Here is a 27,023-nt window from a genome sequence, read left to right as displayed (position 1 = left end):
CAAACCTCTTAGTTTGATTACTAAATATCCAATAATATCTTCATATCCTTAATGCTTAACTTCGATTAAAAATACCATATATATTAATTCTTCGATTGGTGTTGCATTAAAGGTAGAGTAGACTATGTGTAGCTATCCAAAAAGTAACTGACAAATTTATTGTGAAAAGCTTACTTGGTTTAAAGATATTAATGGCACTTAACTCCCTTTGAAATGATTCCATCTGGCATGCTGCCATTTTGAGGAAACGATAAAAGAAGATCATTTCCAAAGATGCGCCAAGTGACACATTTTTGGAAATTTCCGTTTGTAGTTGGTTTGTAATTTGGCGAATCCGTGAATGGGTGCGCGCAAGCGTTGACACGACGCACACGCGCGCGTGGCTTGTGTTTTTCGTCGGTTCAGTGCGTGACATTGCGTGGCTGCAATCGGCTGAATTAGAACGTGTCCCGGAATACACAGCATTCACAGAGCTAAAACTTCATCAGGTCAGTGTTAAGCACCCTTCTTTAGATTTTGAACAATTTCGATGCTTCAAAACAAAGCAAAAAATGCACACACTGAATTAAAATTCAATAAAAGTGTATAAATATAGTCAAGGTCAAAGCAGTCTCTTAATTGACATTTTTCTCAGTTTGCAATGAAATATTTGTGTATCAACATTCTAATTCCCAAAGTCAGTTGATACTTTCTTCCCTAAACAAACCAACCGGAAATCACTCCAAGGTTTGGCATAAATTTTGAGATTTGATCGCCCGATGGTTTTCCGTCGAGAACTTGCGATAGATCGAGGCGAAGATATACAGCCCAAAATATCGTCGACGAAGCGGACGGTTCAAGAATTCCGACAGAACAGGATGAATCCTTTACACTTTAATGCGGGATTTTGAGGATCATGTTTAGGAACGAAGGAACACTGGAACAGGCAGCCAAGGCCGTACGGGAGAAAATGCAGGTGAGTGCAAATTGTAGAGAAGCTTATCGCGATAAACTGACAGCGTAGTGCATTAAGATTGTAACACGATAAGGTCCCAGTTCAAACACAAACAGTATTTTATAGATCGAAACTTGTACAAATTTGCAAAGGTATTGATTTTAAAACTGATCCAAATTTCTTTCCTTGACATTTTATACCCTAGCTCCTATACAAACATTGATACACCTTGTATATCTATAAGATTCCCTGGAAACCCCCCCCCCCCCTTCTGCCAGAAATTCATCGAGCACTTTATAGCAGATCGCGGTTTAAAAATGCTGAATTTATTCGTCGGACTAAAACCCAGAACAATGAGAACATTTATAACACTTCATCCCTTTCGGAATCAATCGGTGAGTCAGAATGACATGCTTTTCTTGAGCTGCCCAAAATTACTGGCACAAGCACACATAAACGTGAATTTCCCCTATTCTGCATGGTTGATACCTTTGTGTAAAGCTTAAATCCTTATTAAAACTGTACGGATTTCAGTCGAAAGTAATAACCGTAATGAATCAGACGCCACGGGGTATAGCTAGCTGGACACTAATTAAGCCTAGGCTGGACCTGCGCTCATGGCAAAAACGATCCATCACATGCATACTGTGATAGTCATGCCCAGCAATTTGCACATACGGGATTGGGGAAGGGAGAACTGATGATTATACGATCATGAGAAGTCAATTTGACTGAATGAAATGGCTTGTTATTCCGGGCACAAAATTACAATGGAGGATAATGGGAACAGACAGCGAACCGGCGCTGAAGCCGGGTTATTCTTGATCACGTCTAATGCAGGAAGATGATAGTGGATTTTGACTCGCACAGGTGAGGTTTTGGGGAGAATTGTCAATAAATCCGACGCATGGGCCTAATGAAGGGAGTTCCATGAGCCGGCAAACAGACTGACAAATAGGGTCAGGGAGTTAGGGCGAGAGAAAGAGAGGGGGGGGGGGGGGGGGGGAGGAGCACAAGGGTTGTCAGACACCGAGACAAATAATTGACAAAGACAGTTTGACTACAATTCGCTATAGAAGGGGTGTGCGGGGACAACCCAATTCGTCGTTCTTGTCAGCAACATCTTGCCACTGTTCGCAAAACGCGGTAATAAAAAAATAAAATTCAAATCTGATGTAAAGTTAAGACGCGTAAGTATGCATAAGATGTACATCTGTATCATAAGCAGCAACCCCTATAGCGTAAAAAGTTTCTAGAAAGCCCATATACCAAGCCCCACCCCCCCCCCCCCCCCCCCCATTCCTACGCTTTTGAATTTCCACGGCCGGGCAAGTTTTGGATTTTGGTCATTCCCACCCCCTCTCCCCGGCACAGATTTACGCCAGTGCAGATTAATGCTGACGTATTAAGTTTAAAGATCGTTTTAATGATTCAACATTTATTGTAGTAAAGTTAACAACTCGGGAATTTGGCATTGTATGGCGCCCTCATTTTAGTGCCCATTGTGGTACTCACCTACTGACATGATGTACCAGAAAAGGAAACTAGCACTCAGACCCGAGGCGACGCCTGTCCAGGCGCTGGCCAGCAGGAACGAACCATACTTGGCACTGAAGATGACCCGCATCAGCACCTTCAATGAGAACTCGGATGTACTCTTGGGCTTCTGTAAGGGGAAAAGCAAATCAAATGGGTTCCTGACTCTTCCTGTCCGAATTTAGAAGCTGGTTAGAAAGAGAATCAGACTAGGTGTCGGAAATTGAGGTGCTTAATGTTGACTCCTATTATGTGTACCAAACAAAAAGTTAGAGAGGCCTGAAATATTTCGTCTTTAGCAAAGACTTCTCCAGAGGCAAATGACACAGGGACAATAAACCAGCATGCAGGGGACATGCACACAGGCAGGGTTGGAAGGAGACACAGATGTGTACCAATAAGTACATGACTTAACAGGGGAAAAAACTTGAAGTAATATTTGGTAATAAATATTTTCATACTGTATTCACATAGTAACAATATTTGGTTTTCATAGCTGCTTAGTCTGTTTGTTGTTGTTGTTGTTGTTGTTTTTTGACTGTTTTAATTCATCTTGTCATTTTTTTCAGAAATAGAATAAACTTGCGCCAAGCACCCAAAAGGTCAAAGTCAGGGATTATTAAAGAAAAATCTCATAAAAGCATGACGTTTGTAGTTCTACATTTTCCATATTTGATATCAACTGAAGGATTATCATCGCGGAGTATTCCCGATTGTTTTTTTCTTCTTTTTTTCCCCATTCATGGTAGCTTTTATTCACTCTCTATGTGCCATTCCGCACGATTTACAAATAAGTCGTTTCGAAACGCCCCCTCGTAGAAACTACTGAATGAGGACAGGTTTAGTAAGACACGCGCGAGCGGAGGCTTAAGATGAACCCTTCCAATCACCCGGCTGTCCATTATTTACAGCCCCCTATATCTACTTCGGGATGTTCCTTTGGTCAAGACTCATCTAGCAGCTCCCAAGATCCATTGTTGATTAATGGTTTGTTTGAAGAAGCTGTACTCCTTCAAACAGCGATAGAGCGGGCCTAATATTGGAGAATGCGGAACCAATTATTTCCGAATAGTTTGACTTGTAAAGAAGACGTGATCTGATCGCAGTTTTCTTGATTAATAACTGACTGGCCGACAATGTTATCATCGGAGAGTCGGGTCATCTATCATGACCCTCCATGACATTTACTCGACATTATATTGTAGTTTACAAGAGACGATGGCTTGATTGGTACGGGATCTCGTCTGACCTAGCTATTTGTCCGCAGCCAGATAAGTAATCACATTATCTTTAAATAAATATTCCTTTGTGAAATGGCTTATTCAATGAATTGACAAGATAAGAACATGATCAGTTCGAATTTGAAATCTAATGTAAAACTGCAGACGAACACATGATAAGTAGAGGCCAATATCTAAGGTGATTACTATACAATTCATTTAAATATAATAGTATATCATTCGCAGCTATCCAAAAGGTAACTGGCGAAATTATTGTTGAAAAACTCACTTGGTTTAAAGATAGCAATGGCACTAAACTCCCTGTAAAATTATTACTTCTGGGATGCTGTTATATTGAAGAAAACAATAACAGAATGTGATTTCCAAAGATGTGTCTAAAGACGCATTTTTGGAAATTTCTGTAAATAGTTGGTTTTGTGATTCAACGCATCCGTGAATGCGCGCAAGCGTTGAAACGACGCACACGCGCGCGTGATTGTTTTTATTCGTCAGTTCAGTGCGTGACATCGTTAGATGTAATCGGCTGAATGAGAACTTGTCCCGGACGCTGATTTCGGACCCAATTCAAATCATGACTCGGCAAATTTTGAATTGAAAACGAGGTCCTAACATATCGGGGTTTTTCTCAGAGCTAAAACTTCATCAGGTGAGTTGTTAAGCACCCGTCTATAGATTTTGAGCACGTTTGTTGCTTCAAACGAAAAAGAAATGCATACATGTACATGACAAATGATCTACCCTACTGTAATATTATGCATCACACCTTTTGGATTTCAGAGGAAATAATGTAGTCATGTCTTCCTCATTTCACGGAGCGATCGTTTAACCGTTACAAATTGTTGTTTGTTGTAAAGGAAAAAAAGAAAGCAATCGCTGGATTTATGGATGGTCGTGATGGTGTTTTTTAACGATCTTCTGTCGCGTCAGGACATCGTAAGTGAATTCACCGGAAATCATCTAGCGAGATGAAATATTGCGACGAAGTGGAAACAATGATGTGCGCCCGGGATCAGATCAGAGAGATTTGACGGCTCGTAAACTGGCGTCATCTGCACGGCTAATTGTTTGCTGATCGATGCTATAATAACGCTGATGAGGGAAAGGTGTTCGCTCGTACCCCCGCCCTGCAAACAGGACGCTGGGAACCGTTGATGAATTTACGCTCTGATTGGATAGATTTTGCGTGACCTGTGACCTGCAAGTCATCACGGCCACGACCCTGCAAGGTTTTAAACGACAATAAGACCGAGTCACTACTCTTTTATTCCCAATCATAAATGCTTGTTGTTTTTGTTGAAAAAGCGTAATAGTGCAGGAAAATCTGTAAAACTTCTCTGTTTTGTAAATTTTCAATTCCCGTCACTTGCACATGTTCCGTTTCGAATTTACCTAGGGTCAAATTGCATATTATAAAACGCTCAATTTTGTCGACATGGTCCGCAATGAAAAAGAAATCACATCCCGTATGGAATGTTGCATTTCTAGTGAGAAAGTTTTCGGATAGCATTTGCGCGCATTAGCTAACCGCCTGTTTGCAGGGCGGGGGGGGGGGGGGCTACGAGCGAATGAAAGTTGTAGAGCCTGCAGCGGAGTTGTGCAATCTCTACAGAGGGCGCTCTTCTAAAGGTGCGAATAAAGAATTCATTCTTCTTTGTATTTGTCAACTTCATGAACAGTAGTTTTATTAAATTAAATAATTGTTTGACCTGGTTAATTATTAACAAGGTATTATTAACAAGGTGAAACAGGAAATGACATTGTCTTTCAAACATACAGTTCCTAATGAACAAAGCTGCCTCTGGTTTTGTATCAGCGCGTTTCTCATGAGGGCTTAAGCTTTTCAATTACTGGCCTGAGTTCATTTCATTCTTCGCTTGACGGTAATGACTTCAAACAAGTACTTCCGCGTTGAGTCGGCCGCCTATGGCGATCGGGGTTACATTTCAACTTATTTTTCTTGCCGTTTCAGAAGGAAAGATTTACTTTGTTTTAACCTGAGGAGAGAAGTCTTAGAGAGAAATAATGAAAGCAAGACATTCAGTTCACATATAAACGAAACTGATTCTCGCTTATCATCCAAAGATTTGGTAATTGGTCAAAATAGGGCGTGGTCGAAAAACGGCGCCCTCTTGCAATAATTAACGGAAAGGTTTACAATTTATGGCGAGGACATGGATGTCCCCTCCCTTTACCACCGACCTTACGATTTTGCATACATCAAAACATCTGTTTACCACAGAAACCTGTTTTCTGGAAAGGTAACAGATGGCAACTAACAAATCGAACACCTGACTCCTTTGCAACATTAAGCCATTGACATTTTGATCACTGCGTACCAATTGAGTTCATTAAACATCTGTTTCATTTCCTGCATTTTGTAAAACAATTCAACTGGCCTATTTTCAAATTAGAATAAAATGTCATTTCGTGGATTTCCACAAAAATAATATCCAGTAATCCAAAACCAGCCATGAGTATATTAATATTTTAAACGAAAAAGACGCCTGGCACCAGCATATTTGTTTTCGCTAATCAACCAGACAGATTTATAAGTTTAGTTCACTCATAAATTAAGAAGACACATGATAAATACAAGTATAAATACTTACTAAAGCCCAAGTCACACATTCACGGTTGGAGCTATACGAATATCCACGCTTTACCAAGAATCAATCGATCACGATGAAACGTCGAGATTCGTGGAGTAATCGACTTTCTAACAATGCACTACGGTTCAGGATGGATAACCACTAAGGTCCTAAGGTTTCTGTATAGAACCTCGAAAAACTCCCTTGTAAATTACCCTCATGACCAAGACTCGACACGAGATGTCTTTTCATTTCCACTCACTGGACCGTTAATGACAATACATGTACTTCTTTTGACGCAATGGTTATGTTTTGAAACATTATCAAGCATTGTGGCGTGTTTAGCATGTGCTGAAACATTATCAAGCATTGTGGCGTGTTTAGCATGTGCTGAAACATTATCAAGCATTGTGGCGTGTTTAGCATGTGCTGAAACATTATCAAGCATTGTGGCGTGTTTAGCATGTGCTGAAACATCATCAAGCATTGTGGCGTGTTTAGCATGTGCTGAAACATTATCAAGCATTGTGGCGTGTTTAGCATGTGCTGAAACATTATCAAGCATTGTGGCGTGTTTAGCATGTGCTGAAACATTATGTGGCGGGTTTAGCATGTGTATCGCCACACCTGTTCAACCAAGTCATTTTGTGCGTAGGCTCCTTACGTCAACATGGATACACGAATACCAAAGAATATGCACGAATAGCCACGAATAACATGCACTACCGTGAATGTGTGACTGGGGCTAAAGATGTTTTAGTTCTTACCGGAGTTGTGTCGAACGTGAAGGCGAGTGGGAGACACAGAATCATGGTTACGACGAAGATAATGAATGCAACACTGTAATCTGTGTGTGGTATCTCGACTCCAAACAGGACTGTAGGGCGCTCCATGGTGGACAGGAAGGCTCCCATGGAAAGGGTCCTGTCGAGAGACAATAAAATAAAAAGAACAAATAATACTTGTTTCGAATCGATTTTTTTCGGGGTTGAAAAGCCGGCAACTGAGACACTGCCTGAGTCGCTGACTCACTGCGTTGTTGACTGACTGAGTCACCGACCGAGACACCGACTGAGTCACCAACTGAGTCACCGACTGAGTCACTGACCGAGTCACTGACTGAGCCACTGACCGAGTCACTGACCGAGTCACCGACTAACTGACTGAGTCACCGACTGTCTGACTGAGTCATCATAGAGTACAAATAATAACTTTAGTCAAACGTTCGGGTCAAGCCCAACTATACGTTGTTTTAACATTCTTGAGTGAGGGCTTACCCGATAGCCGCACCAACAGGACCAAATGCTTTCTGGTAGCCGTAATCCACAGTATTTCCCTTGATGTACAGACTGTCCAGCACTGCTGCATTACTGAGAGCGTGTACTGGACCCTGGAATACGGACCCAAACACGCTCAAGAGAAGTAGAATAATGAACAGATGATTCAGGTCTGCGGGTCTGTAGAGCCAGTCGTACTCGGTAAGCGTGACGGCATCTTTAAGAGTGGAATCATTGGTGTCGCGTTTGTTGATGTGGTACGGGGTGTAGATATGGTGAATGGGGCTGAATGGCGATAGGGAGGAGCGGCTTGCGAATCGGCGATGACTGCCTGGTACGCTCTGGGCCAGGGGAGCATAGATGATATCCATGGAGAAATTGAGATGGCTCGAAGAGAGATCAGCTTGGGTCGGGTAGGAGGTCGCCAGGTCGTCTGCGAAGTCGTGTGCGAGGTACGGATCGTATGGCATGGTGTCGTAAGGGTGCGGAGTGGATGCGGTACGCTCAAGCGTTGTTTGGGAATCTTGGAGCGTTTGAACAGGGAACAGATGAGTATCGGATGCGTTGGTCATACAATCGCTGACATTGATTTTCTTCTTGAACTCTTCCTTCAGGCGCGCGAAGCTTGCCTCGCACGGTTGCCGATGAGGTGTTGGTACCAGCGCTATCAAGCCGATGCCGAGGATCCAGCCTACCAGACTAATGATGATGAGGGTCTTGCGGAGATTGAGTCGGTCAGCCAGACAGGTGATAGCCATCATGAGTGGGATTTGGGTGAACGGGGAGCAGCTTTGAAGCAAACCGATTTGACTGGCTACCAGCCCTAGTTGCTGGTAGTAAACGGGTAGGAAGGGTACAATACAGGACTTGCTACCCTTGAACAGGAAGAAGAACGCCTTAAACTTGAGCGTGGAGCGCTCAATGGTACAATTAGGCTTACACAAGCCCTGCTTGGTACCGCTGCCTGTCAGGCCATCACCTGATCCATCTTCTGGTGACACCGCCTCCGTGACAGGTTTCTTAGGGATGTCATCTACGCGCTTGGTTTCTCGTAGGTTCTTCTCGATGTGATCTAGCGCCTCGGTGTAACGGTCGAGGAGCCGGGCACGATCTATGTTGTCTCCATCCATGTTGGCCTTGGTGTTGGTGCAGTTACGCGATCTGAATAGAGGTCAGAAACAAAAATGGTAACAGATGAAAGAAGGGCATTCAAATAGTACGATACGTTTCGATGTAAACGAAGGATCGGGTGAAATTGATGCGTGCAACTGTTTAAACCTTCCCGAAGTTGAAGTAGAATCGGCCTCAGTCCCGTGCTGCTGAGATTTCACGGTAAACATCCAATCTCAACTAAAAACTTACTGGGGCGGTATTAAACACTATATTAAAGACCGGTTGGAGTTTGGATGTTGATAATACCTCAGCTGAAACAAGAGTGGACGCGCAAAAAAATAACAGAAAGTCTTACAGCTAAATGTATCTGTCCTCCAGCACGTGACCTAGCCCAATGCGCGCGAAGCTAGAAATGCGCACCGAGTATGTCCGCGCTGCGCACACACGTGCCGCTTTCCGTTTCGGTTACGATTACATTTTCTGCAAAGTTATAAACCTTACAATCTTTACACTGTGCAGGCAATTTACTGAAGAGCGAATAGAAAAGCGTTTGCTTAGTTTTTAATTTTTTATTCACACAGATGCGAGTAAATGCTTAAAAATTGGTCGTAAATGCAAATGACTGCAGTTTTTATTCATACGAACTATGGTTTTATTTGGTACTTCATGAACTTTGTTAATATTAATTTTTGGCGATTAACATTTATAAATGCAGTGATTTTTGCGCAAAATTAGGTGCTTTTATATTTTCAAGGTTATTTTCAATTTACTGAAGAGCGAATGGAAAAGCGTTTGCTTAGGCCCAAAAAAAAAAGTCTCCGGTTTCTGGTATGCGCGCGCGTCGCCGTAGCCCTGCGCGTCGGCAAAATGAAAAAGTTTTTTTTTTCAATAAAAGATGATGTCTCAAAACCGCCAAACTCACTGGTTTGACTGGAATTCTGCTGCAGCACAGTTTTAACGTGTTTTTAGATGGGGGTATGATCGAGAATAAGCTTTATGTGGACTCACTGGACTCCCGTACATTTTGCACTAAGTTTAGTCGGGCACCATTTGCAGTCATCAGCCGACATTTGAAGCAAAAAAGTCAGGTAAAAAAAAAAAAAGCCGCGTCGCCGCACCACTTTTTGGGCAAGCTCCATACCAGAAACCGGAGACTTTTTTTTTTGGCCTTATATATATATTTTTTATTCATACAGATGCGAGTAAATGCTTAAAAATTGGTCGTAAATGCAGATGACTGCAGTTTTTATTCATACGAACTATGGTATTATTTTGTACGTCATGAACTTTGTTAATATTAATTTTTGGCGATTAACATTTATAAATGCAGTAATTTTTGCGCAAAATTATGCGCTTTCATATTTTTAAGGTAGCCCCAACCCAGCTTTAAAATATGACAAGTAATCAATTTAAATCTGAAGCTTTTACTCCTTTTTTTGTCATGCGAAACGAAGTAAGCGATTAATAAATTATCTAGTTATTTCTAGTAATGAAACCAAGGATTCAACAAAAGTGCATGCCCCAGGCACTGTAGCTCGCAAGACTGAATAAACCTGTAAAGAGAGAAGACAATGAGAAAAAAATACAGTTTTAGACGTGGGAGGAAAACCTAAGAAGAATAGTCTGGGGAAAACCACGGAATTATGTAGACCATAATGTATTTCATTATGTAATAATTATATCCATTTCTCAGAATTATTGAGTAACGGCTGTAAAAGAAAAAGCGAATCTTCCTTGGTGCGATAATATCTTTATCCTTTGACAATTTCAGATATGTATTTTTACTCTGTTTTTATTTGCTATATTTTTTTTGCTATTTGCCAAGAGGAGAATAACAATTATACCAATTAATTGACAAATTAACACGACGGCTGGGCCCGTCATAACACTATCAATGTAACACTACGATAACCAAAAAATGCCGATAGTCGGCGATTACTTGTTCTTCTCTGGTCCAAACATTAAATGGTGGATCCAGAACACAATTGTGAATTTTTTGGGAACAAATCGTTTTTTGGTTCCCCCATGGGTTAAGAAATTGTCCGCCTCTGAGTTTATATGAAAAGCAAGAGGGGGGGGGGGGGGGCAATATGGCTGTTCATGGCATTGATGCAGGGTAGCGCAATTTTAATAATGCCCTCCGAGAATCTCATTATCTGAAGTAGGCCTAATATAGTATACTCAGTCATTGTGCTTGTCAGTTGCTTCTGCGACTAAAAAAACGAGCAAAAAATAAGCAAACAAAAAACGGGGGGAGGGGGAGGCTGGAGGGTCATGGTCCACTTTGATCTGCGCTTGCCTCCTCCCTGATTTGGTAGTGAAAGTCCTTGATAAATGATGCTGTGAGTATAGGCCTACATACCTGTCATTATAGTAATGTCCCCAAGCCTTTATTAATATACGATAAAAACCGATTTTGATGAGAGTAACGGACTAGTGCTGGCAGTTTCACGTAGCACTGGAAGAGATCCAGGCAGTCTTACCTTCCACATGCCTACCGCGGACATTCCTTTGCAATTTTGCATTTGTGTAGTTAAGAAAAACCGGAGAAACAAAATCATTTTACTTGCACTGTGCAGTGAACACTCTTTCAACCCATTCTTTTTAATCATGATTTCTCGGATTGTTCCTCTTCATTTTACGACTGATAAAAGTAACCCCAAAATGCATCTGAACCTGTTTTCAAGAGAGGATGAAACCTAGTACAGCGTGGGCGTGTGCGAGTCCACAAAACACTCTCTGCATTCTGTGGACCGCTTTTGTTCACAAGTCCACAAAGAGCGTGCAATGTTAGAACAGAACAACTTCTTTAAGGGGGGAGGAACACCGCTGCAAGAACTGAAAAACAACAACAACAACAACAAACCAACACAACAAAACAAAAACAGTTCGTAGGAAAAGTGTTCGCGGACAAAACAAAATGACGTTGTAGTTTTACATTGTGGACATTACAGTAGTCTATTGTAATCCTGACTCAAGAACCGAAAATAATGATACGGCAGTCGCGGCAGGTCATGGAAAATAGTCTTGAATTGTATCCTGTGCTGTTGTCAACAAAACAAAACGTACTGCTTTTGTTGAGTTCTATAGGTGGTGTACGCAGTGGCTGCCTTTATTGCGAAGTAGCTTTAAAAAAGGGTTTTTTTTTAGGGGCGGGGGACGGGACATGGCCCCCGTCCCCCCCCCCCCAACCTGGATCCGCCGTTGCAGTGACTTATTAGAGGAGCTGCTTAGGTCCATTTTTTGCCCAAATCGTGCACTTTGTGGTAAAAGCATGAAATTTGGCCGGTGGGTTCAAAATGGGCTAGAATTCATTTTAAGATCGGGACCCATCCTGGATCTTGCCCATTTTGGGGGCGGAGCTTGATTTTTTTTAAAAGGGGGTGCAAACAATACAAACTCATAAAAACTGTATTTAACATCCATTTTCCTTGTTTTTTATGGTTTGAAATAAACTTAAACATAAAATATAACATTCTAGCATTCGAACACTAGTTAATTTCCACCCATTTTGTGGGCGTGGCCTAAATGTACAAAAGAGGCGGTATATATTAGCAGTTTGGTTTTAATATGGAAAACATTATTTGGTTTGGTAGTAAAATCCTGAAAATTGGCAGGTCCAGTTAAAATGGGCTGAAAATAATTTTAAGAGGTGAACACATCTTGGATCTTGCACAATTTTGGGGGGCGGAGCTTGATTTTTCAAAAAGGGGAGTGCAAAAAATAAAAAACTCAGAAAAACTGTATTTAACATCCATTTTCCTTTGTTCTTCATGCTTGAAATAAACTTAGACATGAGAAATAACTTTATGAGAAATAACACGTTAAAATTGTGCAGCAGCAGGATTCCAGTCGAACCAGTGAGTTTGGTGGTTTGAGACATCATCTTACATTGAAAGACATCATTTCATTGCCGACGCGCATGGCTATGGCGACGCGCGCGCATACCAGAAACCAGAGCCTTTTTTGGCCTAATAATCGTTTACTTCGTTTCGTATGAATCAAAAGGAGTAAATGCTTCAGATTTCAAATATGCACTTGTCATTTACAAGGCTGGGTTGGGGCAACCTTGAAATTATAAAGCAAAATAATTCTGCGCAAAAACTACTGCATTTATTAAAGTTCATAAAGTACAAATGATACCATAATGTTTGTATGAATAAAGCATGGCATTTGCTTTTTTTACCACTTTCAAAGCATTTACTCGCATCTGTATGAATGAAAATCAAGCAAACACTTTTACTAAAAACCATTTGCTCATGAGTAAATGGCCTGCAAAATGTAAAGCTTTACACGTTTATAAGTTTGCAGAAAATAAAACTATCGTAACCGAAACGGAAAGCGGCACCGGGGAGGGTCACGTGCTGGAGGACAGATACAAAAAAAGCGCATCAAACGCGACGAACGCAATGCCGTTTACGTGCACAATGCGCTGTGCATCGGCACCCATGGTCTACATGTGGATTGGGTTTTCAGTCCCTACCTGATTCCGTGGGTTTTCCCCAGACTATTCTTCTGGGGTTTTCTTCCCACCTCTAAAACTGTAATTTCTTCTCATTGTCTTCTCTCTACGTTTTTTTTCCGGGGTTTGCGAGCTACAGTGCCTGGGGCATGCACTTTCGAGGATCCTTGGTTTCATTACCAGAAAAAAAAAATTATCGTTTACTTCGTTTCGTATGAATATAAAGGGGTAAATGCTTCAGATTTCAAATATGCACTTGTCATTTACAAGGCTGGGTTGGGGCAACCTTGAAAAAACACTGAGTATACAGTGTTTAAAAAAACGTCGGTGAAGGGCAAAAACCTAATCTAATTTGAACCTTGAAATTATAAAGTAAAATAATTCTGCGGAAAAATTACTGCATTTATTAAAGTTCATAAAGTACACATGATACCATATGTTTGTATGAATAAAGCATGGCATTTGCTTTTGCTACCACTTTGAAGCATTTACTCGCATCTGTATGAATGAAAATTAAGCAAACACTTTTACTAAAAACCGTTTGCTAAATTCTGAAAATAATTACTGTTTACCTTTAAGCTTTTGCTACACTATAAGCGTTTACTTCGTTTCTTATGAATACAAAGGAGTAAATGCTACAAATTTTAAATATTTACTTGTCATATTTCAAGGTTGGGTTGGGGCTACCTTGAAAATATAAAAGCACATGATTCTGCGCAAAAATCACTGCATTTATTAATGTTAATCGCGAAAAAGTACAAATAATACCATACGGTAGTTCATATGAATAAAAACTGGCATTTGCATTACTCACATCTGTAAAAATGTAAAGCTTTACACGTTTATAAGTTTGCAGAAAATAAAACTATCGTAACCGAAACGGAAAGCGGCACTGGGGAGGGTCACGTGCTGGAGGACAGATACAAAAAAGCGCACCAAACGTGACGAACGCAATGCCGTTTACGCGCACAATGCGCTGTGAATCGGCACCCATGGTCTACATGTGGATTGGGTTTTCAGTCCCTACCTGATTCCGTGGGTTTTCCCCAGACTATTCTTCTGGGGTTTTCCTCCCACCTTTAAAACTGTAATTTCTTCTCATTGTCTTCTCTATACGTTTTTTTTTCCGGGGTTTGCGAGCTACAGTGCCTGGGGCATGCACTTTCGAGGATCCTTGGTTTCATTACCAGAAAAAAAAATTATCGTTTACTTCGTTTCGTATGAATATAAAGGGGTAAATGCTTCAGATTTCAAATATGCACTTGTCATTTACAAGGCTGGGTTGGGGCAACCTTGAAAAAACACTGAGTATACAGTGTTTAAAAAAACGTCGGTGAAGGGCAAAAACCTAATCTAATTTGAACCTTGAAATTATAAAGTAAAATAATTCTGCGGAAAAATTACTGCATTTATTAAAGTTCATAAAGTACACATGATACCATATGTTTGTATGAATAAAGCATGGCATTTGCTTTTGCTACCACTTCGAAGCATTTACTCGCATCTGTATGAATGAAAATTAAGCAAACACTTTTACTAAAAACCGTTTGCTAAATTCTGAAAATAATTACTTTTTACCTTTAAGCTTTTGCTACACTATAAGCGTTTACTTCGTTTCTTATGAATACAAAGGAGTAAATGCTACAAATTTTAAATATTTACTTGTCATATTTCAAGGTTGGGTTGGGGCTACCTTGAAAATATAAAAGCACATGATTCTGCGCAAAAATCACTGCATTTATTAATGTTAATCGCGAAAAAGTACAAATAATACCATACGGTAGTTCATATGAATAAAAACTGGCATTTGCATTACTCACATCTGTAAAAATGTAAAGCTTTACACGTTTATAAGTTTGCAGAAATAAAACTATCGTAACGGAAACGGAAAGCGGCACTGGGGAGGGTCACGTGCTGGAGGACAGATACAAAAAAGCGCACCAAACGTGACGAACGCAATGCCGTTTACGCGCACAATGCGCTGTGAATCGGCACCCATGGTCTACATGTGGATTGGGTTTTCAGTCCCTACCTGATTCCGTGGGTTTTCCCCAGACTATTCTTCTGGGGTTTTCCTCCCACCTTTAAAACTGTAATTTCTTCTCATTGTCTTCTCTATACGGTTGTTTTTTTTCGGGGTTTGCGAGCTACAGTGCCTGGGGCATGCACTTTTGAGGAATCCTTGGTTTCATTACCAGAAAAAATTATTTATCGTTTATACTTCGTTTCGTATGAATAAAAAGGAGTAAATGCTTCAGATTTCAAATATGCACTTGTCATTCACAAGGCTGGGTTGGGGCTACCTTGAAATTATAAAGCAAATAATTCTGCGCAAAAGCTACAGCATTTATTATAATTATGTTTATCGCAAAAAATAATATTAACAAAGTTCATAAAGTACAAATGATACCATGTTCGTATGAATAAAACATGGCATTTGCTTTTACTTCCAATTTTGAAGCATTTACTCGCATCTGTATGAATGAAAATTAAGCAAACACTTTTACTAAAAACCATTTGCTAAAATCTGAAAATAATTAGTTTTTACCTTTTAGGTTTTGCTACACTATAAGCGTTGACTAGTATGAATATAAAAGAAGTAAATGCTTCAGATTTCAAATATTTACTTGTCATATTTCTGAAGTCCTTTATCTACAGAACTGTAAGTCCGATTGGGTTAAAACTTGGTATGTGGCCAGACCGGGATGTGTTATAGATAAAAAAAAATGAAGTGACGTAATGATGACGCCATCCTGAGATTTTATAAGAATATTTGAATTTTTGGACCGTTTAGCCATATCTCACGAACGCAACATGCAAAGTTAAAAATTCTTTTTGTATTTGGTTTGTTAGGTAATAGGTATTTGCACAACATTTTTGAAAAACTTGGGTAGGTAGATAATGGTACTAGTATGCAAAGTCCGAAGTGACGTCACGATGACGTCATCGTTTGATTTTTTTTTATGATTTTTAAAATATTTATGAATTTATTCTGCTTCCAAAATTGCACACTTTCTTTCATCGGATTGACATTAAACTTGGCTCAAACCAAGACCACAATGACAAAATGTGTATTGAGAAGGGTTTTAAAGATGACGTCATTGCAGGTCATGTGACGTCATGTGATAAAATTATATTTTAGGAATTATTCTAAGCATTTGAACAACCTTTAACTGCATGAAGCACTCTGACAAGTGACTGCAAAAGGACCAACGAAACATAAACATTTGTAAAATGCGAAAAGCCCTGTGTTCTGTTTGCAAACAGACAAGGTGTCTTTTTTTTATTTCATCTTTTTATTTTTAATATGACGTCACGTGACATGTGACGCCATATTAAAATTGCATATTTTGAAGGCCAATATCTACAGAACCACTGGTCCGATTTGGGTTGAAAGTTGGTATGTACCTAGACCGGGATGTGTTATAGATTAAAATTGAAGTGACGTCATGATGACGTCATAATGGGTTACGTGACGTCTCGTTAGAGATTAATAGATTTGATCTTTAAAAATCAATATAAAATCAACCGTGAGCGACCTGAACATGATTTTCGTGGGATATGATAGAATTATCGAGGGTCTTCATTTTTTATATTATGTGCAAAATCACGTGACCCTTTCTTCCGGTTGAAACCGGAAGTGCCTTGTAATTTAAAATTGGTGAAAAATGTGAACTTGCATCAACGATGTATGCTCTGGCGAAGTTGTTCTTTACCATAATATTATAGTTATAGATGAAACTTGATGTGACGTCATAATTCACAGCCCTATGAGAATATAATCACATATTATATGCCACCATTTATTATAAACAGAACTACACACCCTTCCTTGATGGAACATAAACGTGAAACTTTACATGTCACAAGTCACAAAAAAATACCGAAACAGCCCTGTGTTTGTCCACAAACATAAATCTAGTTTGAATTATAACTTTCTCAAAAGAATGGACCACCGTTATCATACTTTAAATGTGGCAGGCATTGCCTCAGGCAATGTCTTGGATTCCCGTGTACAAAGCCATTTGTCAATTACTAAATTGTAGGGGCGCTTCCCGATCTTTAACGATCTTTCACCGAACTAACAGAATCATCCCGAGGCAGCCAAGAACCATTTCCCGATTTACTCAAGAATTGCTATTCGCGGCGATTCGGCTTAACAATCGTGAATGTGTGAACCTAGCATTAGGCCAAAAAAAAAATACCTTGGTCTCTGGTCAGCGCGCGCGTCGATTTTAATCATGCGCGTCAACCTTTTTTTTTCTTCAGATTAACACGGAAGCTACAACAGCGCTCTCTATTGCCGCACCTCCTCAAATTTTTGTACCAAGGAGCACCAAGGAATGGCGAAATTGCACCAAGGCAAATGATAAAGGGCACCAAGGCAAATTATGGAGGACACCAATGTATAATGAGGACACAAAAAAGCAAAATAGTACCCACCTTGTCTGTACAATTCAAGCTTGAAAAAAAAAAAACGCGTCGCCGCATCAATTCCGGAACTTCGGTCTGACCAGAGACCGATTTTTTTTTTTTTTGGCCTTACCAAGAATTAAATGCGTCTGCAAATCTTACCAAGTAACAGGGACACGAAAACTCGGTATACGCACCGAGTTAATTTGTTTCCAAACAGATTTAGGGTAGGCACATCAGTTGTACAATGGGTCCATCTATACGTGTTGGGTACCGATTGTGACACTTTTTGTGTCCCTGTTGCACCTGGGTACTTTGTAATTTGTCGAATAGGCAGTATGATATTCATAATCACTCTTGCAGGACGCCTGCGTGAAGCAGTGTATCGGAATTATGAAATCAGAACAAGGGACGAACCTGTGTTCACAGGAGCGGAGTGCCCTACATCTCTCTTTTCGAAGCGATTTGGCCAGACTCGAGTTCATGAACTACTGCTGTGGGGGGGGGGGGGGGGGTCGCCACACCTCCTCCACAGCGAGTCTGTTACCTTCCCAGCATTAAATAATGCCGTATACCCATTTAACACCTGGGTTGAGAGGAGTCATTGAGGTAAAGCGCCTTACTCAAGGACACAACGCATGGCCACGGCGGGGCTCGAACCCACAATCTCATGATCTTGAGGCCTGTGCTCTACCGCCGCTAGACCGGCACGTGCCTAGATTGGGTAGATGTCAGATGTAACAGGGACAGGAAAAAGTCGTGGACCCTTAATTTTATATAATGATCCTGTATATAATCAGTGGCGTAGGACGGTAATTTTGGTTTGGGGTAGGGGGAGTGGATAGACGTCACGGTGACAAGGCACTCGCAAATTGCAATCCGTACTGAAAGGTATAGACAGGGCTTTTTCACCGACGGCTATGTTCGCGCGAAACTCCAAAAGGGGCACCCGTAAAAGTCCCCTGCAAAAAAGGCACAATCAGGGCACGGCATTACAAAATATTGAGTGGTAACCGCTGGTTTAAAAGGGCATTCGTATGGAAAAGGGCAATCTTTAAAGAATATTGGGGGAGGGGGTATAAATACCCGCCTCCCCCCATATCATTCACCTTGACTTTTGTGCTACATATCTTTTGACAAGAAAACCATTCATTCTTTGCCGAAAGTGACCTCATACAACAATGGATAATACCTACAGCATGCATGGCGCAGACACAAATGGCAGAAAACAAGATTGCAGGATTGCAGTAACTAAAACGGAAACACTTTGCTATATCTAGAAATAATCTATGTCTGTGAAGGCGAAAGCCTTGGCGGCAAACCTTTCAGTGTCTTAGGATCTTAAAGATTGAATAACAGACTTACTTTGTACGTCGGGAAAAAATAGACAAATATTCTCTTTGAAGAATTGCGGTAGTGGTTTTAAACGCTTTGGTTGCGGAGATACATCATTACATCTACATGTATACGCGTCTCATTTTGTGCGGACCCCAATCTGCACGTTCTTCTCCTAATTTTCAGCCTTACCTGTTCTTCTTGGAGTTTCAGTTTTGGGTCGCGCTGTCCCTAGAGTAGTGGAACTCGATACTCGTAGGTCAAGCTGACGTCCACGGTAACAGACCAACGTTCAGCGTTCGGCGGTAGTTATAGCCTACCGGCACCCGTCAGCCCCCGCTGGGAAGAGACCCAACTGTTTGCACGGCTGCAGGCAAATATGCCCCTACGACTTCCCCTCTTGCCGTTGCTCCGTCGCTGAAACCTCGTTGCTTTTTGCCTCCCCTTTTTAGCGCCCACGGGCCCGAATCAACATTAGCTTTTAGTTAGTGTGCTGGCGGGGCTTCATTAGCTTTTATACGTTGATCTTTTCCTCTCCGGCCCCAGTCGTCCTTCTCTCGTTTTTAATTACCGCTAGTATATTGACATTGATCCATAGATGGGTATTTGTCATGCGCAGCGATCCTATACCTAGTTTATCATTCACCCAGGACGCGTCGTTTCCTGTGGCCAATCACCGTCGGTGTTTCTGCGCCCCAACCACTAGGCTCCGCCCATGTGGGTTACGTAGTAAAGACCTATACCCTCCTGAATGACGTTGATGGCGTGGAAACGCAGCGCTAGTGCTCAACAGGAAGGGTTAACTCGATAGCGCGAAACAAAAAAATTGCCATCGGTAATCGTTTAGAAAAAAAGTGAAGATTTACTTCGTCAAGCAATATAAGCCCATTTTGGGCCCTATTTCAAAAATATTGTGTAGGTATGTCTACAGCAACCAACATAAACGCCGTGGGTCACTTTAGATATCCAACCTGCGCTTAATACTGAATCCTTTATCTAAGACAGCGACACCTTTTTTTTTGCTCGTACAAAACATTTACTATACTACAATAGTACAGTATCATAATTCATGTGACCGACATTGTTTCCCATTTATCACTACTTCCGTACACGCACACTCAATAAAGTAGTTCAAAACTAGATCAATGAATCAATATTGAGAATCGAATAAAGAAATGCCAAGAGGGTTGATCGATATTATGTTTCTGTCTGAGTAGCTTTTAGTAGGTTCGACTGGGCAGGTGTTAATCGAGATTTCCCCCGTCTTGTTCAGCCGCAACACTTGCTCCCATTCCAAATATTTCCCCCTACAATTTTGGTTGAGAGCCAGTTCTAAGCCACTAGCGTGGTGCGAACATTTGAATATACGTCACTTGATACGTCTGCTTCGTAATCGAATGACGTCATGCATACACTTATTGGTAGCCTCAAATTTGATTCCCAGCGAAATTTTGACGCAATTTGTAAAAGACTAATATATTATTTTATGTGCTCAATGAATAATGATAATTTATACTACTCCGACCACCTTCGTGACACACTCTGCGGTTATTTTTTTTCCCCAGCAAATAAATACAAAGGAAAAGTCCCGCTCATCGTAGACCGCGAACCATCACCCATTAAAGAATTAATCAAACAACGATGGCCGGATATATCAGCATCGAAGTCCCATATCACCGCCGAGCGCTGACGGCCGACAGAGCCAGCAAATTACGGTGAATTCCCCGGCCTGGCCTCGAGGGGGAAAACTCGGTGTCAAGCGCTCGGTAGTCTGATATCCATTAGGGAAGGCCTTGAGTGCGACTGAACATCAAGGCCACGTTTATCTCAACCGTTTCGGCAGATTCATCGGCTTGAAAATGGCCATCAGATGCCTCTGTCGGGAAATTTTTTAATTAATTTGACACGATAAAGAGAAATCTGGCGGCGATGAATATCCTGTCTCCGCCCTTACATCAACCATGTAGGATCCAGAACTTTACAAACGACTGGCTCTTCTTTTCCCGCCAAATTTGGAAGGAGCAGGTTAAATAAATTCCCTCTTATCCGTGGAATGAGTAGTTACTGTTCACTAACACACTACATGCAATATACTAAGTATATAGGCCTAAGAGTTAGCAATACGCAACTTTTGTTTCAAGGAAAAACTCGTTTCAACGATAGTTCCACCGTTGCTAGTATTTAGGACAGAGGCTGTGCACTACATAGAGCATTTTCAAGGCCTTTGTCTCCGAAAGCCTGCAATTATTGATAGTACAATTAATCTTTGAGTTCAATGTAAAACCACTTAAACTTATTAGTGCCCACAACATTCAATTCTCTCATTTTATACGACCTGCGTTTTGGCTGAACCACCGCGGGTGCATTGGAAAAGAGAGGGACACAAAAAAGGTTAGTTTCTGGTCTTATCTTGCCGTGGGTGTCAAACTCAATTCAGTTTCCTCTCCAACCATTATAACCGCGGCACGTGTGTCTCATTTCAAGAGAAATTGACTGAATCAGCAACACATGGAAGCCACCAAAACCTGGCCGACCTGACGTACGGTCTGAGTGACGCCTATAATGGAAACGAATTAGAACTGGAGAAAACTCTGCAAATGAAAACGTATATCAGTTTAGTTAGCCTGTTTTCCTATCTAGTTTGCTCGGGAGATTCGATTCCATTTATCGGCACATTAAAAGCTCTTAGACCAATTTAAAAATCGAGACGTCGAAGGTTTGCGTGGTCGGATTCATGACAAGCATCGTCGGCCTCGAGTTTCGACTCTCGGAAGCATATTGCGGGGGTATTTCTATTTCTAGATCAGCAGTATTGTAGCAATAGTTTTGTTTGGTCTTTTAGCTTCCATTATCCCCTTATTATCAATACAAACAGACCCAACCATCTCTAAACCTAATCAACCGAACCCAACCCAACCCAACCCAACATGTATTTGCCTGCAATCGGGCAACCCAATAGGCAAATGTGGTGTCGCCTTATGTAGTAGCCCGAATGTAAAATTTAAAAAGCCAAAAAAATGACTTTCTCTCTTGTGTTTATGTATTGTATAATGCTCAAAAACTTGACTCGACTCGAATTGACTCGAGCTAAATACTTGACTCGACTCGACTCGACCGTCTTGACATAATGACTTGACTCGACTCGAGTCACTTCTTTAAAATGACTCGACTCGACTCGACTCGAGTCACAAAAATCAGTGACTCGTTACAACTGTGAGACATTATAGACAACACAGATTTAAAACTGACTGAACCTTAGCTCAAGCTTTGTTTTTTCTGTTTCATTTCCTTATGTTTATGCAAAGTTTCTCTGGGCTATACTACAATTACTGTGTCCTTCATTGTTCACATAATTGCAGCTCTGCCGTCTACTTGGCAACCCTGCAAGGCAATGCATATCTCAGCTCCAGACCTCATGGAAAGAACGGCTCTGGGGTCACATTTTGTGCTCTTGTGCAATGTTTAGACGCCTCGTGGACAAAAACGTAACTCGCGTAACGCAGTAAAAAGGTTCACAAAAGGCAAACGGTAAATGCAATTTTCTTCATTCGTCCACACAAGGCTACTTACTAACGAATATGTCATTAAGGTTTTAAAAATTCAAAACGTTAGCTTGGTTTTGAGAAAAAACCCAGATGGCTCATTTGCATAATTGCAGTATTTTTGACTCACCCTGCATGTGGATTAAGACATGACTTTCTCCTTCCACCTCCGTGGAGATGACTTCATTATTAATTGACTAGCAATTAATGACTCGCGACAGGCGTGAACTTCAACGTCCTTTGTGACCCTTCGTGACAGCCTTCTTCATCAATTAGATGAGGTGTAGTTTTCATTAATAATGTACTTTGCTCTAAGGAAGATGCATCTTTATATGAATTGTACCAGTCAGTGGGTAGACTTGGTGCCAAGTCTCAAATTGTTTTGCGCACGGTAACCGGTTACCGGCTCCACGCACGCAAAATATCGCTGCAATGCGCGTAGTCTGGTTCCCAGACAAAATTGGAACCCAGAACAAATGATGCTGACTATTGATGATCAATTGTCGCAACCTGGCCGATTACGTACTAGTCTTATACAAGCCGCGCCGATCGAGTTCAACTGAAGTTCACGAACAAAATACGAAAAATAACGACTTGTCATCGAGTTTAGTCAGTGGGGAAATTCGTAAGTGTGCTGCAAATTAGAAATATACGATAAAAAATCCCCTCTTTTTAAGGTGCAATTGAGTATAGTTAATTTGCTTTAATAAGTTCCCATAAAATATACAGGTTTTAATTTGGGTAATAAGTGTCATATAAATTGTATTCTTCACATCAAACATTGTGCACAGGCATTTAAAAATATTATTTTTATTCCAATGCAGTAATACTGAATTCAGCGTGTAAGGGTTTGTAAATGTCTGGACATTTCCAAGATAAAAGCAAAGTCAGGCAACAATAAAAAAAAAAAAATTGTGTTGCATCTCTTAAATGGCAGTTTTGGTTTTGGATACAGGGTAAGTAAAAACAAACGAAACCCAAATGTCGGGACCATTTTTTTGGTAAATTTCTGCATGTAGCACTTTGAAAATCTAGGATATAAACGCCCAATCCAAAAGCTTTCTTTTAGAACAAGAATCATTCAAATCACTCATATACTTTTAAAGTTATGGAATTTTAAACACAACCACCGTTTTAATGTTCTGTCCACTGATCACAAGAAGGTGAGTGTTCTTCAGCAAAACGAAACAAAGCACATATGGATGTGTGTGAATTGTGTTCGTTTTGCTGAAAGACTGCACACCTTTTTTTGTGATCCGTGGACATACCTTTAAAACGATGGTTGTGTTTAAAATTTCGTAACTTGAAAGGTACATAAGTGACTGAAATGATTCTTGTACTAAAAGAAAGCTTATGAATTGGGCTTTCATATCCTAGATTTAAAAAGTGCTGTATGTAGAACTTCACTAAAACAATAGTCCCGACATTTGGGTTTCGCTTTTGTTGACTAACCCTGTATACTGGACCAAACGCAAGAAACAAGAATATCGTCAAAGCCAAAGCCACCTAAATGAACTGAGAAGTTCATATTCATTACAGAACATCATCCTTTTTAATCTTGACAAATGGTAGCACTTATCAATAATGCATATGGAACTCCCACCGTACCGTCGCGGACAAGTAATATATTTTTCCCCGTCCTTTTTTGGCTTTTTTTTTGATGAATTGACGAGTTGGCCTTGCATTACTGCGCTTCACTCGCACGAGATCGTCTCCCCAACAACTCAAGGTCGCGCGCACCAAAGCGTGAGACGATGAGTCGTAGTGGTTTAGCAACTGAAGTACGTCACATCAAACAGGCTATTTTACGACGGGTGATGGTCAAATAATTAAAAGTGCTGTTATTTTTTCGCTGGTTTTACTTGTCAACTGCGATGGGAATCCATCAAGAACGTGATGCGTCCTTCGATTCCCTTCCACGCTGTCACGAAAAGGAAAACATGCCATCATTATTATGAAGACTCTATAGACATCGGAAGTTTCGACCGTCAACTTTGAAAAAAGTAAAAACCAATTTGAATTGCCTATTACAAAATGGCATTGACTTAGGCTTTCACGAGGCATACCCATCGAAAAGACTTTTGTTCCCGGCAATTGCATTTAGATACAAGGTCATTGAATTTAATGATGGAGGATGTATTACAGTATAGATTTCTTAGGGATTTTCTGAAAGATAACAACAATTGTGTAGACATATTTTTTAAATGTTCATTTTAAAAGCAATTTGATTTACCACAGTTGTCGCGAGGTCGTATCAAAATGGTTTATAATTTTCCAAATGTAACATTCCATATGTTCATTGACATTTCGACACATGTGATCCATCTAGAAGGAAATATCATTATGATATTTAGGCCCCAAAACTAAACATTCCTTGGGCCCAAATCATTATTTGCTCGATTGACCATTACAAAACTATTGGGGTTACCTTTCACATCAAGGTTGTACTTCTAAGATGGATTACAACATCCAAGTGCCTAAGCTGGTGGCGTTCTCTCACATGTCCCCTTGAACATCCGAAGAATATCAGATTCCTCGGGTAATTCAGGCTTCTTGAATTGAGCAGGAATCCTTTACAACGATTGGATTTAATCAATTTGCGTCGATTTGCGGTCGTCATTCCGAGAGACGTGCACCAATAATGTAATTATGTTTTCTATGAGCAGCCTGCATCTCGACGTTAATCATCGCCATGGCTTCTCAGAGCACATATCTTACATGTGACAAATTTGACACCTGTTAAACCATGGCGTCCGCAATGGCCGACGATGGCAACCGTACTGTAGGGATACACCCCCGTATTAAAAATCCCATTGACACCAGTGATAAATGCCCATACTTCAGAATTCTTTTAAAAATACTCAGAACTCTCGCAGGTATTTAAGCTGCACAGGAAAATTATGATCAACATGTCATCTTTCATTTTCATTTCATTTTTTTGGTGGGTTGACCATTGACTTTTCGAAAAAGAAAATTCTCACCCAAGGAGGACGACCCCTATTTTTCCCAAAGTGGTAAAGTAGCCATCTTGAAAAAACATCCCTCCACAACATGGCAAAAAAGCTCCACTTTCGAGGCCAATTGCATCCAAAATCCTCAGAATTGGAAGCCTAAGTCCGGGCCAGAGGTTCATTGCCATATCTCTTCAATTCCCAATGTTATGGCTTTCAGAACTCTCTAATATAACATATTTTGAGGGTATAACTTTTTTATACATGAGCTCGGCGGATGGGTTTAGGCCTATTTACAGATGTGCACCCATAGACTTGCTGCGATCATGTGGCTTACAGTGACACTCAGTGGGAGATAGTCACACGAATATTGACACAAACAAACCTGAGCAAACCTTGGTAATACAAGTGGACTTTCTGAAGAAGTATAGCTTTCGCATTGTTTCAAAACATTCTGCTTCAATTAACCATTAAATTAAGTACAGACAATAATTATAACATTTACACAGAATTAAAGTGGCAGTGGATATGCACAACCGCAAAGGTTAATAATACCTTTTTTGCCACCGGAAATATCTGGCATATAATTATTTCATAATGTATATGACCGATAAAGTAGACAACAATACCAACAAATGTTTTGTGTGTGTGTGTAAAAGGCCTACGGAGTTTGCGGAAGCGCCAAACAAACTCAGAAAACTACAGGACTGTGTGTCATGTACAAGCATTACATTCACTGTGTGGACTTCCGAACAAAAGAGGTCCACATAAAACAGGTAGCAGCGACGTTGTGTGGACTTGCCCACGTCCACACAGTGTTCCCCCCTCTACAGGTTTAATTAGAGGCATTTTGGGTTACGTTTATCAGTGACAAATTGAAGAGAAACACTAAAGAGAATCATAGAAAAAAATTGGGTTGAAAGAGTTTTCACAATGTGAGTAAAATGAGTTTTTTCACAGGTTTTTCTTTACTACACGAAAACAAAGGAATGTCCACACTACGTATTAACGTAAACATCTCTGTGTGTATATTATATCCAATATGTGTAAAACGGTTTCTTTGCCACTTTTTATATGAAGATGAAATTAACTCAGCGATAAACAGCAATGGTTGAAATGCACAGTCACGTGCAGCTGATCATGATATGGAAAATATCATTATTATCTTTCATTGCATTCGGCATGGACAACTGTTCAAATAAATCGACATTATGATGAGGGACATGCTTCGCAAAGTGCTACTTCAATAGGCCAATGAACGATGTAATATTCAAGGATACTCATAATTAATACACGTCTCTGTTCTCGAGACAAAGAGAAGCAATGCGTAAAGACATCAATATAGAAAGATGGGATTTAGAGGGATAATAATGTCTTCCGGGCCAGGAGACATAAATGCCATCACCGGAAGATATTAGGGATCATGATATCGATTCAACTGAATAATTTAAATCACTGTCATCGACTCCAGAAAGACATTGAAAAATTGGAGAAATTATTCACATGTCTCACCACAAAGTAATGGAGGTATATGGTTAGGAATTTGAGAATTTGTAAACAAGTTCAAGACTTGTAAATTAACAGCCCTACGGTGACCTTTCAAGGTCTCCAAATATTATATATTTTTAATA

At 40.5% G+C, this 27,023-nt stretch overlaps 1 protein-coding gene across 2 annotated transcripts in view; it reads right to left on the bottom strand.

Annotated features, from left to right (window-relative positions):
• Positions 1 to 27,023, bottom strand: part of LOC119718791 (major facilitator superfamily domain-containing protein 6-A-like) — a 38,396-nt gene that overhangs the window by 10,432 nt on the left and 941 nt on the right. Inside the window, exons 1-4 of one of the 2 annotated variants that reach the window (XM_038188214.1) lie at positions 19,092 to 19,366; positions 7,577 to 8,737; positions 7,067 to 7,223; positions 2,450 to 2,600 (exon numbers count right to left, since the gene is read on the bottom strand). In XM_038188214.1, the coding sequence (XP_038044142.1) occupies positions 2,450 to 2,600; positions 7,067 to 7,223; positions 7,577 to 8,706 (1,438 nt within the window). In that variant the 5' untranslated portion in view covers positions 8,707 to 8,737; positions 19,092 to 19,366. Of the gene's footprint in view, positions 1 to 2,449; positions 2,601 to 7,066; positions 7,224 to 7,576; positions 8,738 to 19,091; positions 19,367 to 27,023 lie in introns of those variants that run through there. The other variant, XM_038188213.1, reaches the window with a different exon arrangement.

Source organism: Patiria miniata, unplaced genomic scaffold (genome assembly GCF_015706575.1).
Source record: "Patiria miniata isolate m_02_andy unplaced genomic scaffold, ASM1570657v1 HiC_scaffold_7, whole genome shotgun sequence".
Taxonomy (NCBI): Eukaryota; Metazoa; Echinodermata; class Asteroidea; order Valvatida; family Asterinidae; genus Patiria; species Patiria miniata.
The sequence above is the reverse complement of the archived record's forward strand: the minus strand, read 5'-3'. Positions and strand labels throughout refer to the sequence as shown.